The sequence below is a fragment of the Zonotrichia leucophrys genome, chromosome 1A (assembly GCF_028769735.1).
Source record: "Zonotrichia leucophrys gambelii isolate GWCS_2022_RI chromosome 1A, RI_Zleu_2.0, whole genome shotgun sequence".
Taxonomy (NCBI): Eukaryota; Metazoa; Chordata; class Aves; order Passeriformes; family Passerellidae; genus Zonotrichia; species Zonotrichia leucophrys.
Window position 1 is genome coordinate 39,412,715 of NC_088170.1, and position 16,822 is coordinate 39,429,536.

Genomic DNA, 16,822 nt, shown 5'->3' on the forward strand with positions numbered 1-16,822 from the left:
GTGTAAACTGAGCCAGGTCTCTTGCCTTGAGACCATCTAGCTTAGCATGGCTCATTTCCATACTGCTGAGCCTCTCTTCTCCAGAAAGGATGGCTTCATCCTTATCACGCCATGGGAAGAGTCCCCAAGCTATGCTGTCCCCCTGCCATGCCTATGTGCAGGGTGGCAATGCTAGATGTCATGTTTACAATTGTAGATGTAGCCTTAAAAAGAGTGTGATGTGATCATCCAAAGCAGATGGGCTTTGGGCAACACAGGACTTCAAGAGAGATCCAGCTGTAGAGCCTCAAGTTGCTTGTAAAGCCCAAGCGCCCCTACCTTTCAGCTAAGCTCTCATCTCATCTCTCTTCCCTCTCAGACTCACAGTTCCTAGCAGCCCAGCCTCTCTCTGCACAGGCACCCAGGACACAGGACCTGGCAGAGCCTCATGAATTATGAAATAAGAATGGCAGGTACAGCTGCTGCAGGGGAAAGTCCCTGTTTTCCAGCTGCTCTGGAGACTGCTTAATGTGAGGAATTAGCCCAGCCAGGCCTGCAGGGAATTCTGTAGTACATCCAATTGCTAGTGCTTTGTGTTGCTTGTGGCCAAGCCTTTCATTTCAGAGCGACCTGGTAACTGCTGTGCACTGTGGAGAGGGCAGATCCCACCTTTCCTACACCCACTAGGCACAGCATGCTCAGCAGCAGCACCAAGGCAGCATTAGACTGAGAGAGACCCCAAGACAGCTATGAGTAACATCAAACGTGCCTGACTGCCTCAGTCCCCTCAGAGTCTGGCTTAGTTTAGACTCAGGTTCATGTGGGCCAAGTAAAACAGGAACAAAAGCATAGAGTACACATCCTTAGCATCCCACCCTCCAGCTGGACACTGCTGCCTCCCTCAGCTCTGGATGTGAACAGGCAAAGCAGAAGGGGCAGAATAAAATCAGACACCTCCATGTTACTGCCCTCCCGTGCCACAGCACACCACTTTGTGCTCCTACAGTTACTGGAAGAAAGGAGTTGGATGAGGAACCCTCTATATGCTCTGCCACACCCAGCAAGGCAGCTTTTCTACTGGCTCCATACAGCAGTAAGAAGTCCCAAGCAGACACAGGAATAGGAATTCCTACAGCGTCTACAGAAGGCTGCAGCCAAAACTAGCACAGCTGAGGACCTCCCCTCATTCCATGCCCAACTAGGCTCAGCTAGCCCAGCCACTCAATGCTGTCTGATGTTAGCCAGGAGTGCTTAGTTTAGATAATTTATTCAGGCAGTGTAAAGTGTCAGTCTAGACCTCAACAGCTTGTGACCTTACTTAAAGGATGTTTTTACTTTCCTCTGAGTGACAATTAGCCCCAATGCCTCCTCCTGCAACTCTCCTTGGACTTTTAACCTGTGTTCCCAGGCTTTTAACCTTCATTCTCTTCTCCATCCATGACCTTCAAGGCCCAAGGCTGGGACAATTGCCTCCACTTAGGGTACTCCAGCAACACTGGCTACCCCATCCACCCACTCCCAGCAAGGTGCCCAACCCATGAGGACTCGCAATATGAAACAGATTAGATTTTGAGACTTAGTACATCAAAACTCTTATTTATTGATTGCTTTTTCTGTATCTTTGAGATGGAGGTGTCAGAGGAAGTTATTCCCAGCTGATGGACTGGAGTGTGAAGTCCCCTTGTGTATCAAAGTAGTCAAAGACAGAGAGGTTAAGCCGGTTAGGAAATGTGAACTGGTGGCCTGGCAGGTGGACTGTCACATCACTTTGGTTGACAGCAAAAGTGATCTGCAAGGCAAATGGAAAAATTAGAGAAAGTTTCCTCAAGCCTCTGCAGCACTGCTGTGCCACCCTCTGCTTCACAGGGTGAACAAGCTCAGCAGAATAACCTGTTCAACAGCAGGAGTGTTATTCTGGTCTCCCAAGAGATGCCCATTCCCTGCTCTGTTCAATAGCAACATCTTTGAGACAGATGGAGCTTAGACATTTGATCCCCACCCTCCATCAGAGCTCAGAGCCCTGAGGGGTGGCACTGGCCAAGCAGGAGAAGCCAGCCAGCTCCTGTACAGACAGCCCTGAGACAGGCCTTGCAGCTGGGTGTCCTGTGCCAAACACCCTCCCTTCACCACAGCATGTACAGAGAGTCTATATACATATATAATGTTTGCATGGCTCACCTCTGCTGTGCCCCCTTTCTGGAAAGGAAAGACAGCCTCCCTGTGCTCTGCACCCCACTCTTCCACCTTCTTTGAGTTGCACACGATGGTGTTCACATCACCATGAGCATCAAAACGGGGATTGAAGTGAAGTCCAAGGAGGGTAGCATCCTTGCCCAGATTCATCACAAAGCTGCAGAGAAAAAAAAAAAAAAAGCAGACATCAATACAGCTGGAAAAAAAAAAAATCAATACTATGGTAGCATGTTTCTCATTACCATGAGCATCCCGGGGTCTTTTTCTTCAAGCCCTGCCAAGGGTAACCTAAGAGAAACCCTCTGCTGAATTGCACAGCTTCCCTAAAGAGATGATGTTGTAAGGGGCACTTTTTTTGGGGTGATAGGCTGCAGAGTGCCATCCCTGGGAGAACACCACTTCCTCAAAGCTTATAACAAGAGAAAGGTTCAGTAAAGAGTGCCCTGAGCAGACTTCTCACACACCCAAATCGACTCCCAAGGAGTCAGTTGCTTTCCATTGATTTTCTTTCAGTCCTGAACAGTTAGCTAGTGCTGCATCCTGCCTGACAGCCTCTGCCTTCTCCCCATCCTGCAGGCAGCTGAAATAATTACCATGTCATTAGCTATCCCAAAGTATCTGCAACAGCAGTGGGAGGAAGTTTCCAAGCCTTGTGTCCACCTTGCCTTCAGGCCTCTCACCCAGGTGAGAAGAGGCACATTATTTGGCAAGAGAAAGCCTGGGAGGCTTCACTCAGACAGTATCAAACTTCAAAGGCCCTGGGAAGAGCTGGGACTTGTTTCCTGGAACACCGCTAGTTCTGGTACAGCAGCTACAGGCTCCACCTTACCTGCAAAGGGCCCCCAGCTGCCGACCTGCACAAGGGCTGGGGGCTGCTGCACAGGCTTCACTGGCACCCCAGCCACCCCAATCCCTGCACATTTAGGGGTACATTTCCACTTCAGCCCACCTGCTTGCTCACCGCCTTTCTTCCTTCTTTCCCCACTGCCAGGTGAGAGTACCAAATCCACTGGGGCATGGAAATGTCCCTACTCCTGGCATCTTCGTGCAGGGGAGAGGATGTGGTGGAGCAGATGATCTCAAACCAGATCTCAGTATAGACACAGCTTCCATTTCCTTCACCCTGCACTAGAAGGATGTGGTCGCTGCCAGCGTGTGCAGCTGGAACTTCACATCTGCTTTGGCTTAGCCCCTTGGCAGTACTGTGTCTGCAATGTGCATTAGGTGATGACTCACTGGAAGCACTGCTGGTGTTAACCCCTTCTCCTCTTCTCCCAAGGGACAGAGTCCTTTTGCAGAACCCTCAGTGCAGTGCCCTGGGCAGCACAGCACAACTCACCTCTTGGCATTTGGTGCAACTTTCCCCTTGACAGTGAGGCGCTGGCCAGGCTTGAGACCCAAGTTGGTGCACACTGGTCCCTGGGGAATGTGGAAACAGAGACATTAGCTCAGTACCTGCTGGCTCACTTGTTCTGAATTGGCAGCTTTCCCTGCTGCCTCACAAGACATGCTTTGCTTTGGACCCACGGAGAAACAGGGAAGCTCCCTTGCCCTAGGGCAAGGCAGCAAGGACATCCCAGAGAAGTTACCCCAATTACATGGTACCTTTGATTGGAGCTCGATTTCCTAATCTGTCTCCTGCTGCTCTCATCAACATATCTGTATTTCACAGCAGGGAAGTGTAAGCACCTGCACACTCCAATCACACCCACCCCATCCCAAACACACCCATGTGCCTTGCAGGTCTTGTGTCATCCCACACAAATCTGTCTGGGATGGATGGCACGGATGGAGACTCCACTCCCTTCCCCTAGCTTGTGTTTGAACTTCAAGCCTTGCCCAGGTCCAAGGACTCAAACACCTTGCTTCCCATCTCCCAACAGCTGCAGCTTTTTATTTTTTATGTAGGTTCAGTATTTGCAAGAACATTCTTCTGCTCCACAGAGATACCTGCCTCCCACCTTCTCTCTAGGAGGACCAAAGCATCTTGGCAAACTCACATGTATTCATTTCTCATCACAGCAGAGCCAGGACCTCAAGAACACTGAAAATCTTTTCCTATCACAATTTAAAAAATAAGCTTGCATTTGGGACAATCTCTACTTAATCAAGTCAAAGAAGTGTAATCACTCTTCTAACACAAGCATCTCCCTAGGAGAACAGCTAAGGAAAGGATCTTGGGGATCCAATCCCCCTGCTAAAGCAGGTTCTCATAGAGCAGGTTGCAGTGTCATGTCCAGGTGGCTTTTGAATACCTCCTGAGCAGCAGACTCCACAACTTCTCTGAGCAGCCTGTTCCAGTGCTCAGTCCCCTCACAGCAAGGAAGTTTTTCCTCATATTCAACTCTAACTCCCTTTGTTTGTGCCTCATGCCCCTTCCCCTGTTGCTGGGAACTCTGTAAAGAGTCTGGCCCCATACTCTTGATACCTGCCCTTAAGATAACCTCTCTAACTTAAGGTATTTGAATGCAGTCCTTGACATTCACAGAACACTTCTGTACTGCACACTCCTTCCAGGAAAGAGAAGAATAACAATTCAATGACTCATGAAAACTTCAGCAGAAAGCAAGCAGCAAGGCTGCCTAGAGAAGATGCTCAGACAGCAATAAATGTTACTGCAGCAGCTTCTCCAGACTAGAGCTGCAGTGAAACAGGACAGGACTCAACCCAGGGAGGATCCCCACACGTACTGCCCCAAAGGGATCCTACAGGAAAAAAGAACCAGAACACAAAATAGCAGCCAGCACTCTGTAGGGGATGCAGCAGGGACCGTCCCTCACCAGTGGCAGGCACCCAGCTCTAACAGACCCTCTGGCACTGGGGCTGATGTGCAGGCCAGCACAAGCACCCTCACACCCAGCCAACACAGTCTCACCTGCAGCAAAGCTGCCCCGTCCCTTCCCCTACTCACGCAAGACATGGTGCTGCTCTGCAGGGTACTGCTCCTCTCCGCTGAGGCGCAAGGGTTCCAGGCAAGTAACTCCTAGAGCCCCACCCTAGCCTTTAAATAGATGGAGAGCTGAGTTGTGCCAGCCCTTCTCCACCTCAGGCACCAATGGGAAGGGGAACAGGGTTGGTTTTGGGAGGAGGGAGGGTCTATTAGACAGAGCTGCCTCCTCCCACATTCACCCAGCCTCCTCTCCAGGGTGCTGAGCACAGCCCTTCCAAGCAGGCTGTGGGCCAGTCCAGGAGCAGATCCAGCTGTGTGTGGCCATGAATCCAATGGAAAATAGTTTTACAATGAATGTTTTACTATCCAAGGCTTTTGTCCCGCATGGAAAATGGATCAAGACTTGGCAGGAAGGGTCTGTAGTGAGGGGGGTGATATTCAGCTCTGGTTAAATCAGGAGTAAAAGCAATGTCACTGAGCACACATAGTGCCTCAGAAGCTCTTTGTAGTCCAGGTGAAACCCGAGTAAGAGAGTACTGAAGCTGCATCCAGAGTCACCCAGCTGCGCTATGAATCCTTTCTGTCCCTGGAGACTGCCCAGCTGCTGACCCAGCCTTTACCACCCACTTTTGTAGGTATGGGAACAAAGGGAGGGAAAACAGTCCTTTTTCTACAGAATCCATAGGTACCTTCAAAGCTGTACAGTTCATCTTGGCTGCAGGGCAGAGTGAGTCAGGAGGAAACAGCCTTGGAAGGTTGGGAAGAAATTATCTGGAAAAGTGCCGTGCTTGGCTCTTGATTCTACCCTGAACACAGCTAGGGGCCCGAGGAAGAAGGGGATGGGGGCAAAATGCTTCTATCACAATAAGCCATAGGATCTATATGTCTTTTATCTGCCTCTATGTTCTCTCTGTGGCAAGTATGATTCACTGGGTGAAAGGATTCCTTTGGAAAAAGTTACCCAATTACTACTTGGCTCAACTGTAATTACACTGAAAGAGGAGGGAAAAATTCAGGCAGCGTGCCAAGCCTGTGGCTTAGAGCTCTCCTTGTCTTGCATATTTGTCTCTAAGTCACAAGACGCTCTGTGATTTCCTTAAGAGGCCCAGAACTGAAACTCTCTGAAACAATTTTTTTCTTCCATGACTGTGAGGCCCATCGGCTCCCTCTCTGCTGAGGGTGTGAGAGTCCCCAGCCCTGTTACCCGCCTCCAGTATGACCCCTGAGGATGGCACTACTGAGTACTTCCAGCTGATGCCATCAGTGTCAGCAGAAGTAGCAGGGGGACCCTCTTGCCTGCCTGTTGGAAAGGGCAGAAACAGGCCCCAGACTTTGTCCAGGTTGCTGATCACTCCGTGACACAAGAGGCCTAGAGTAAAGGCCAAAGTGGTCTTCTCTGCTCTGACATGCCTGCTCCCCCTTTCTCCTTCTTCAATTGCCTTGGGGTTCAGTCTTGAGCCAAGGGATCAAGGGATCATGTGGTGCAGGACAAGAAGTGCTCCATATGAGGAGAAAAAGTAAATAGAGTCAGCCTCCCTCTACTTGGGATGTGTGTGTTATTAAATCAATTCCTTTCAAATCCAAGGTTTTGTGGGACTAAACCCCAGGCATCTCTCCAAGTACTTGAGCTGCTGCTAGATCCATGGTCTAGGGGGCTGGACTGGTCGGGACTGTTGGATGGGGAAGGGAAATGTGTAAATATTTGCTCTCTTGGAGATGGAGATGGAGGAGGCCTTTTAAAAGCTATGGGGTAGGTTCTGTGTTTTCTGCAGCATTTCTGGCAGCTGAGCACTGTGACCAAACCTTAGCAGCCACCAAGTCCTTGAGTTGTGTCTGTCCAGGGACCTTCCTCCAAATGCTGCTGGGGAAATTGGAGATCAGCTAATGGCTAAGAGATGATAATGAAGGAGGGGCTACAATTCCAGAGAAGGTGCTTAAAGAGCTTTCCACATCAAGGAAATTCAGGTTCCAGGCTTGAGTCTATTTCGGGCAGCCTGTATTTGTCTAATAGAAGTCCAGGTGTCTCCACTAGCTTTCATGAAACCTTGAATTAAATGGCATTAGCACAACAGGGTAATACCACAGGCAAGGGGGCCACAGGGTGTCCCATTGCCTGCAGGCCAGGGGCCACCACCATCAGGACAATGTCACGTCTGCCTTCCTGTAGGAGACATCATGATGAGATGACAAACTCTAAAACTTCAGCATCAGCATCCTCACAAGGGATGGCAGAACTGAGGGGAAGAAAGGTCCCTGCTCACCCTGGTGTCACAACAGGCAGGCATGGTGTCCCCAGGTGTACTGACACCACTCCACCACACTGGAGACACAGAGGTGCTTGCCTGTGATTTTTAGGAGCATTGTGGTGTAGGAAGAGCCACTGTGGGTTGGGAAGGGTAGAGCCAGACTGGCTAGAGCTGGCAGTCTTCACCGCCTGTCACCTCCTTCCTTATCAGTGTGCAGTGGGCCAGCCAGGGGATGCGCCAGCAGTTTAGCAGCCCATTTGATCTGCAAAGGATGCAGATGAGGAAGATGAGGACAGATCAGAACAGACTATAGTGTTGTGGGCTTGTGTGGGAACTCTACGCAGGGACAGGGCTCTTCTCCTCCACCATTCCTGCCTCTCCTCACCAGAAGAGCTTTCCTGCATAACATTTCAAATCCTAGCGTTGTATTAGAGGGAGAGTCATTGATCTGCATTGTAACTTGGGGGGCAAAGGTCTTCTTTGCTCAGTCCAAAGGGAGTGAGTAGATGTGATGCTGTTGCTTCAAACAGCACCCTTGTCCATGCCAAACTCTTGGCCAGAGGGAGCCATGAGTGTGGAGAGAGGAGTAATGACTGTGGGATATGACTTCGGCTGTGCCTCACCTTTGGTTATGAGGGTGAGGCAGGTGGTGTTTGCATCTGCACCTGCTTTCTGCAAACTGGGGTTGTGTCCTGAACAGGACGGGGCCAGTAAAGGGGGTGTAGAAGAGCCAGCTGCCATGATGGGACAGACCAAATTCACACAGGTGTTCAAGCCCAGGCACCACAGCAAAGACCCCACCAAGCATGTACTATGCTAGGTGTAGGCACCCCACTCAGGTCCTGACCATGGGCACCTCCAGTGTGGCCTGTGCTTCAGTCACCTGCTTCCTGGGAGCAACTGGCTAACCTCTCGCTAGCCTCTCCTTGCACAATCTGCTCACTCTCCTTGGAAAGTGCAAATTGCCCTTGTGAGCAATCCCAGACAGTCCTCAGCTTTTAATGCCTTTGGGGCCTGAACCCATCCCCCAGTGCTAGCTGTAACTCAGCTTTCCCATACAAGGGGCCAGATATCCCTGTCTGTCCCTAGGGCTGCTCACGGTGCTCCTTGGGGCTCTTTTCTCAGGGCCTCAGCCATCTTACTGCACTCTCCTTGGCACTCAAAGATCCCAGGCTGATCTCCCTATGCTGAGATGGCATGTTTTCTTGAGATCACAGCTTCCCTCATGGACATCCTCACACCTCCCAACCTCCAAGCTGCAATACACCTTAGGTTGAAGAGGGAAACATGATTGCTAAAAGAGTTTCATCACTGCGAGTAGCTTTGATTTAGAGCATGCCTTCTGGTCTGGCTGATAGGCACTGGTGTGCCTCAGCATAGCCAGACTAGTGCTGCGGGTTGAGGGCTGGAGTCCAGCTGGTGCAAGCTCTGGGGTTGAGTTGGAACATGGGCCGAGCCGAGGGGCAGCTCTAAACAAGGTGGTTTGGCAGCTGCCAAAGGAGAAACCCAGTCAGGCAAGTGTCTGAAGCAAAAGAGCAAAGATCTGCCCCAGACCTTCTTGTGAGGACTGCAGCAGTAGAGGGGGCATCCTCACTGATGACCTGGGAGGAACTGGGAAAGGGCCTGGCTGAAAAGCCTGTGGACCAAAGCCCGCTTGTACATTGTGCTCTTCTACTGGCAAAAGCCTCTTTTGGCTGCAGTTACTCTTGCAGTGATTTGCAACACCTTTCCACTGGGAGGGAGCCTTTGTACCTGTTCAGCCACTTTGTATTATGTGGCCTGTGGTATTTTAAACTAAGAATTAGGTGTGCTAAACTCAGATTTATTATGTTGCGGACGCAGAGCCTCACATCAGGAATGAGCCACAGCAGGATCTCCCAAGCTTTGACTGCTGAAACATTTTCAACCACATCCAATTTCCTGGATTAGGAGCCGTCTGTGAGGCTCCAACTCCTGCTGACTCCAGAATCCCTGCTTTCATTAAATCAGTATGGAAATATGTTCCCAAGTGGTGAAGATAATCCTGCAAATGTTATCAAAGCGTACCTGGACAAGTGATTTATCTGGGCGAGCCTGATGTTACAGCTTGGGGAAGCAGGAATGACTCCTTGCACTAATGATGCTGGGATGTGTTAGACACACCTCTAAGTGTATCCTGAAAGGTTCCCAAACCCATGGTCCCCACCTCCTCCCCTGCACCTCTGGCTGCTCACACTGGGCTCCATCTTGCCTTTTGGGGTGCAAAGTCTGCGCTCTTTGCAACGCTTGGTGGGGAAGGGAGTGCTCCTTGTCTGTCAGTGGGGTGGCATCCCTGTGGCTGTGGGATGGACACATCACCCTGGCCAGAGAGGCAAGGATGGAGCTTGGTGCTGGGTTGTGGCCATGAGCAACATGGACCAGCCTGTGTCAGCCCATGGAGGTGGCTGGCCCAAGCTGTTCAAGTGCTGTCCTGGCATGTGAGACCAGCAAGGAGACACCCACTGATGAGGGCTAACTCCTCTGTCTGCTGGGGCGACAGGCAGAGGACTCCTCACCTGACCATGCTGGAAATACTGACAGCACAGCAAAAAAGCCTTTGGTTACCTTGGAGAGAAGGATCCTGACTGCCAGGCTGCTGGAGCATGGGTTAGCAGATCTTTAATCAGGAAGGCTCCAGGCCATCTGCGCTTCAGTTTAAGGGTGCTTGGCCCAGGGCAGCACAGCAAAGGCAAGTCAAGGAGGAACCCTTCAGGAAAGCACATTCTTGGTTTTGACACAGAGGTTGCTCACAATGACACAGCCTGGACCAGTGGGTTTCTGCATGCAGAGTATTTCCAAGAGCTGCAAACACAGGTTAAACAAAGCCTGGCAATTGCTGCTGAGCTGGAGTGGAGCAGCAAACTGGGGAGAGCTGGACAGTGAATGGAGCAAGTCTTAAGTTCTGTTGTGAACAAAGTACAGTTAGGGACTTCATACAACTCTGACTTTGAAGCCAATAATATTTTTCTTATTTTAAAAAAGTGGAAAATCCACTTCTGACTGGTGGCATGAATTTCCAATTTTCTTCAAATAAATCAAGGCAAAGACATAAAAGAAAAGGTAAAGATAGAAGTGAAAGTGAGTAGGGGTGCAGCATGTGTTGTTCAGGTTGTGCGGGCACTGAAGGCAAGGCTTCAAACCTACCCTATAAGAAATGACAAATTTTGAAAGCAGGGCCGCGAGCTCAGCAGATGCTGACTACAGAGGGGCAAACATTGCCACTGCTTGTCTGGATGTTGGCTAATGACTTCCAGAGGGCCTGCAATATAAGCCCAGCTCCACGCTGCAGGACTGAAAAGTATAATTGTGCTAAAATATGACGCCAAGAATTATTGTTGCGCTGCTCATTAGTGCTGGAAGTTCAAGGGCGAGGAAGTGTAGCTCCATGCATGAGGGTCAGATGTTTCATCACAGGTGTGCCCGAGCAGGAGAGCTGCTGGCTATTGCCTGACTGTGGCCACTGGCTCTGTGCTGCTGCAACACCCAAACTGGTGTCCTTGAGGTGCCTTAGGAACCTGCCATTTATTGAGCCTATTTCAAGCCTAGAAATAACCTGCTGAGGCATATTTGCTGTCTCATTTTTTGTCTTTTGTTAAAGTGACTTCTGAGATGCACCAGACAGAATTTGTTTGCTGTACTTAATATGCAAATTGTAAGTGGATGCTGTGTTTGAACATGTTGCAGCAACCCAGGTGCTGGTTTCAGGTCTTCCAACAAACAGTGCTCAGGAGAAATATGTTCATGGAACACAGGCACGTCCTCCTCCAACACCCTTGAGACCGAAACTCAGCTGCATGCCATTTTTCAGTAAGCAATGTGTGTAAAAACCAGTGTGGAATGATAATCCCAAAGAAAAGGGTTGTCGTGAGCAGGCTTTGCTGCCAGGAATGACAAGAAGCCTGAAAACACCTGTTTGGTATTTTTTTGTGTTTATGGGAAGTGGTACCTAGGGTGTGGGCTGTGATGTTTGTCTCCACACATGTCAGAAACAGCAGCAGAGATGCTCAGGAGGTGAGACCAGCAGGGAGCCTGAGCACATCAGGTTTTACTCCCTGAGACAAACCCTGCCTGGGCCATTGCATCTGCATTCATCTTTAGCCAGCCCATGAGCCCGTATTAGGGGCACATCTCGTGCTTGGAGAGCCTCCAAAGCACATGGGACCACAAGGCATCAACAGAGCTGAACAGAAGCCAAGGCAGGCAAAAGACCAACTTGGCCTTTTCAGTGGGGAATGGGGCCCCACCAGACAGCAAGGGCTGGAGAAAACAGAATTGTGTTGGGCAGACATGCAGCTGCTCTTCCTGGGGGTCCTGTGGGGTGAGTGGCACAGCTCATCATTCCCCAGCATGGATGCATTCTTCTGGCAGGGACAGAGCTGGTGCAGCCTGGGACTGGCCTCCACAGGGGACCCTGAGTCCCCCAAAACGCCCTTGGGGGTTCCAGTAACATGTGCCATCCTTCACTGGGTGCCCCAAACATTTAGGTGTCAGTGAGCTCTGTTAGGCAGCTGCTGCCTGCCACCCTAGAGCCAGCTGGAACAATTATTCTGGTAAGCTGTCTGTTATCTCCCAGGATCAGCTGCTGAAATGGGAGGGTGTTTCAGCAGGGCTTGGCACCCTCATTTCCCTGAGGCTTACACTATTGGGGGGGAGAAAGTGCAGGGCACTTTCTGATGCTATCACAGTTTGGAGGCTGTGGAAAGCACTGGGATGTGTCATTCTCTGCCATGCTGCTGGTTCCCATTTTCTTGCAAGGGGGCCCAGACACTTTTGAGGCTGGTGGGCATGCACACATCACTGCTGTGGTGAGGCTGTGTTGCTCTTTTGGGAGTTTTTGCAAATGGATCCTTCCAAAGAAGCCCTTTGCAGAGCCATCTCTGCTGCTGCCACCAAGAAGATCCACCACCCATCATCATGTCCCTCACAAGGGTCTGCTCTCCCTCACCTCTGGCTTCTCCAGCTTCCTTTGCACTCTGGGCAGAGAGCAGGTGCTGAAGCAGCCCACCAGCACCCAAGCTGGGCTTTGCCAGCCTGCAGCACCTGGGCAGAGCTGACCATTGGTGCTCAGCCCAGTCCAGGTGTCAACTGTCCACACCTCATGCAAAAGATACGATCCACACTGGGGATCTCCTTGGTTCCCTCCTAGAGATCCTGAGCTGGGGCAGGTTCACAGCAGCAGCTGGAGGGGTGGTAATGCAGGTAATTTTGTCAGGAGCATGAGCTCACACACCCCCAGCACAGGCAGCACAGACATACTCTCCCTCTCTTGCCCTGTGTTCCTGGGCAGAAACTCCTTTCCAAACAAAAATTGGGTCATTTTTCAAGAAGAAGGCCAAGGACCAGCTCATGTCCCAGTAGAAGTGGGTGACTTGTGAGAAGGGCAGGAGGCATGTTGATGCCCTTAGTGCCAAAGTGAACAACGTGGCTTTGTTCTACAGGATTGTAGTCTTGCTCTTGTTGTGATGGATGTGGAGGCCAAGCACTGACAAACTCCTGCCTTTTGCTGGAGGGGTAAATCTTGACATGCCAGCCAACTGCCCGACCATGTGTTAGGTGGGGGGGCTTTTCTGTGGGACAGTTTTGAGGATTTTATGAAGCATATTTAGCTCATGGGCTGCTGGTTCAGAGATGTTTTGGTAGAGATTGAGCAAGGAGTTGATGAGATGTAATATCAGCTTCTGATTCACCTTGTCACAGTGGGAACCTGGGGGAAGAGGGACTTCCCTTGCAGCATCCACACACCAGTGCTTTGGTGGCAAGTGCTGCTCATGTGAGCATGAAGCCTGCTCTTCTCACCCAGCATGGAAGGTGAGTGAGGGCCCATCAGCCAGCCAGGTGTTTTTGAACACAGCCTCCCTTCCCCATAGGCAGCTAGCCTGTGAGACATGTCCACGCTGTCTGTTCAACCCACAGCAGGCTCACCAGACACACCATGAAGCCAAGGGCCACTGCACCATCTAAAAGTTTCCCTGTACAGGGTGGATTATGTTCAAAAGCCATGGACATCTGAGAGGTACTGGCCTCCAGCTCCTCAGGCATTTGCTCTGGAAGCAGGCAACACCTGGGATTCATTATTTCCATTCCCACCAAAGCAAACAAGAGAAAACCAGGGAAGTTGTCCTGGACTCTGCACTGGCTATATTTAGTCAGGCAGGTTCAATTTGTGATATAATCCACCTCCTCTCATTTAAAGGGAAGATGGAAGATGAGAGAAGTCCCCAGGTCAAGCCCATGATAAGGAGGTAACCTTATATGGAAAGCTCCATCTCTGCAGGCTCTGCTGTTGTGTAACCTTGCCCCGAGAGGGACAGGACCTTTGCAGCACATAGCCCTAAGCCAAGCTCTGGGAAAGGCATCCCTCATACCAGGCAGGGTGAGCATCCTGGACTTGTTTCACTGGCTCTGCTGGGAGCAGAGGGAGATTGCTGCTGGCAGGAGCAATCCAAGGGCCACTGCTGGGTGCAGATGTTGGTTGGAGCACTGTGAACTTGGTGCTGGGCAGCCCCAAAAGAAGACAACTTCTTTAGAGCTCAGTTTTGGCACCCCATGAAGTGCCTGCCAGCCCAGGGGCATGTGGAGAGGTCCAGAAGTGGGAGCCAGCCTCCACACCCCTCAGTGACTGCCAATATACTGTTCAGGATAAGAGCTGTTGGGGGGGAAGTCTCCCTGGGCAAGCAGGCATGAGCCGTGACTTTCTTGGAGAGAAACAAGCCGGGAGCAAAAGCCCCAGCCCTCCCAAAATGCACCCCTTCTTAACAATGGTACTGTCAGCAAGGACTTGTGCTGTGTGACAGAGCTCCCCATGGCTCCTAGGGACTTATCTAACCCCTAACAAGATGCAGGGACACACGCCATGCTGACAGTCCTTCCCTGGAAAACAAAGGCATTTGTCTCTCTTTGTGGTGTTCTGTTTATTTGGGGGAAAGGGAAGGAGAAACAGCAGAGAGCAGAACAGGGCCTTGCCCCACGTGGTGCTTTATTCATCTGCCCTGGGGGTGCAAGCTCAGCTTTGTGGGCAGGGGATGTTTTTACCTGCTGAGCGAGTCCATGAGGACCTGTGCCCACTAGCAGGGATGGGCGAGCAGGGATGAGTGGTGGAGGGAGAGCAGGGGCTGGGAGAAGGACCCATCAGGTCTGGTGGGGCCGGGCTGCTGAGGGACAGCTCTGCGAGGAGACAGAACTGCTTCTCCATGCAGGAAGGGTTGGGTCTGAGGAGGGTGGTCAAAAATACCATCAGCCTGTCAAAACTGGCCAAGGCACTCAGTGTTCCCAAGCTGGCAACCCAGCCACGCCTGGTCCCCTCTCAGAATGACCCAGCCAGTCTCTTTGCTTGGGTGCCACAGAGGGAAGAGGGCTCTGTTCCCCTCTCCCCGTGCAGTGCTGAGGGCTGCGGGATGACTGCCTGCCATGCTTAACTCTCCCTGCTGGTGGGTGAGGGTACCCATGAACTTGCTCGACAGGTAAAACCTTCCCTCCCTGGGAAGTCTCTCCCTGCATTTTATGACTGCTTACCTGTGAGCCAAGGATGCCTTTTTGGCAGCTCCAGGAGAGGGCCCGGCTGGGTGCGGAGTGCTGTTTTCTCTGGGATTTTATTACTTGCTTTGTTTCTCAGGGTGTCTCAGTTGGCCATCCTTCAAGCTCACCATTGCTTCATCACTATCCACTCTTTTCCTTCCACCAGCCCTGCATGGACCCCACACACAGCACAGAAACCACAGGCAGCACCTAGCACTTTCTGGAAGTCTCTCTGTCGAAAACACCCACACCTGAGAGTTGCTACAAGCTCTGTGTAGACTGAACCATCCTTGTGATGTGTCTCATGGGCTGAGAAGGAGATGGAGTTCATGCAGGGCCTCTGCTGCTGCTGCATTCCCATCTCCTTATCCCTGGCTCTGCTCAGAGCAGCCCTGACGGAGAAAAGCCAACTCCTCTTCCCATTCTTGGGAATCACAGGGTTGATGAGGTTTGGTCAGGTCAGCCTCAGAGATGCTGAATCTCTTGGAAGCATGCAATGTGAGGGAAGAGCTGACGAAATCTGGTGTGCTCCTGCTGCCTGGGGAGCAGTCTCAAGGACTGAGCCTGGATGCTGACCAGCTCCTCATCAAGATTCCTTTTGTGAATCTTGTTTCCCACTGCAGAAAGGTTAGGCTGTGCCTAGCACATGGTGCATCTTAGCTCACTTGGGAGACTGATGGTTTTACCTCTCAGGGTGAAACTGAGATGCTGGGCTCTGCACTGATGTTCCCATACAGAAGTGGGAATATGTTTGGCCATGCTGTGAGCTGACCATCCCTCTTTAGACAGAAGGGTAACTTGAGTGATGCTCTCATGGGGACACTGGACATTTTCTGAGAAAGGCAGGCTCTTGGCAAATAATGTGCCATGAGCACTCTCTAGGCAGGGGGTGAGAGCTGCTGGAGATGGGACAGCCTAGTTTGCTGGGCATGTGCTCTCCCTTTTTCAGGGGAGACTCACACACGGTTCAGAAAAGTTGGTGTCCTTTGGGGTTTTTTGGCCTGGCACAGGTCTGCTAAAGGTAGAATGACACCCTGTATGTTTGTAGGGCCTCCCTCTGTGCTGAGTGCCCAAGGAAGGGTGGCTCAGCCCAGCCATGCAGAGCCCCAGGACTGTGCCAGGGTATGGGTACCTGCAGTGGGCAGGGAGGGGTGAACCCCAGGAGATGCCAGAAAGCAGAAGTGTATTACATTTCACAGCTGGGCTCATACATCTTTTTAGCTTTCTGTAATATTTCTAAATACAGTATACCCTTTGGGCCCTCCAAGAGGCTGAAACATGAAATACACTGCTTTTGTTTTCTACTTTTCTTTTTAATGCAATGCTGTTCAGTCTTCTGGTTTGTGTATGGATGGTTCCAGAAACAGCAAATGATATCTCCTAAACAGATATCTCCAGCACTGTCATACCATGGATCAGCTCTCAGCAGCACCAGCAGTGCTGGTGGGAATGCAGGCTTAAGCATGCAGCACAAGGGAGAGTTAGAGCTGGCCTGGTCAGGGGGAGAGAGGATGGCCGGTGAGCCATCCTTTCTCCCCCAAAAGCAGTGTTTTGGGATGAGAACAGGGAACCCCCAGACTTCTCAAGGAAACTCCTCCCTGGAGGATTACCATGGGTTCCTCCCATAACCCACCAAAACAATTCCAGCTGTACGTTTTGCAGAGTGCTGGCACACTGGCTGTTATCACAGGAAAACTGGGTGCCTGGATGAAAGCCTGCCTCTCACCCACCTGCACCTGCACACCTATCACAAACAACAACCTTGCACAGGTGGCTCCCCTGGCTCCCACTGCTGGTGGCATCTCAACACCACCCTGGCTGCAGGTGGACCAAGTCCCTGTCCTGCTCTGTCTGCAAGCAGGACAAGCACTGACAGGCCCCAGCTCCCCAGCAAGCCTTTGCCCAGCTGGCAGGTTTCAGCTCTGCCTGAGGAAGTGCGATGAGCTCCCTCTCTGCTTTGCACCAGGGTGCCAAGCCCAGC

General features: G+C 51.3%; 1 protein-coding gene across 1 annotated transcript; it reads right to left on the bottom strand.

Moving 5' to 3' along the window:
• Positions 1–1,559: 1,559 nt before the first annotated feature.
• Positions 1,560–5,221, bottom strand: LGALS1 (galectin 1). The gene is made up of 4 exons (XM_064732160.1): positions 5,084–5,221; positions 3,512–3,591; positions 2,158–2,329; positions 1,560–1,768 (listed from the first exon to the last, which is right to left on the bottom strand). Exons 1-4 carry the CDS (start codon positions 5,090–5,092, stop codon positions 1,625–1,627), a joined length of 405 nt encoding a protein of 134 aa, XP_064588230.1. The 5' UTR covers positions 5,093–5,221; the 3' UTR covers positions 1,560–1,624.
• Positions 5,222–16,822: the final 11,601 nt, after the last annotated feature.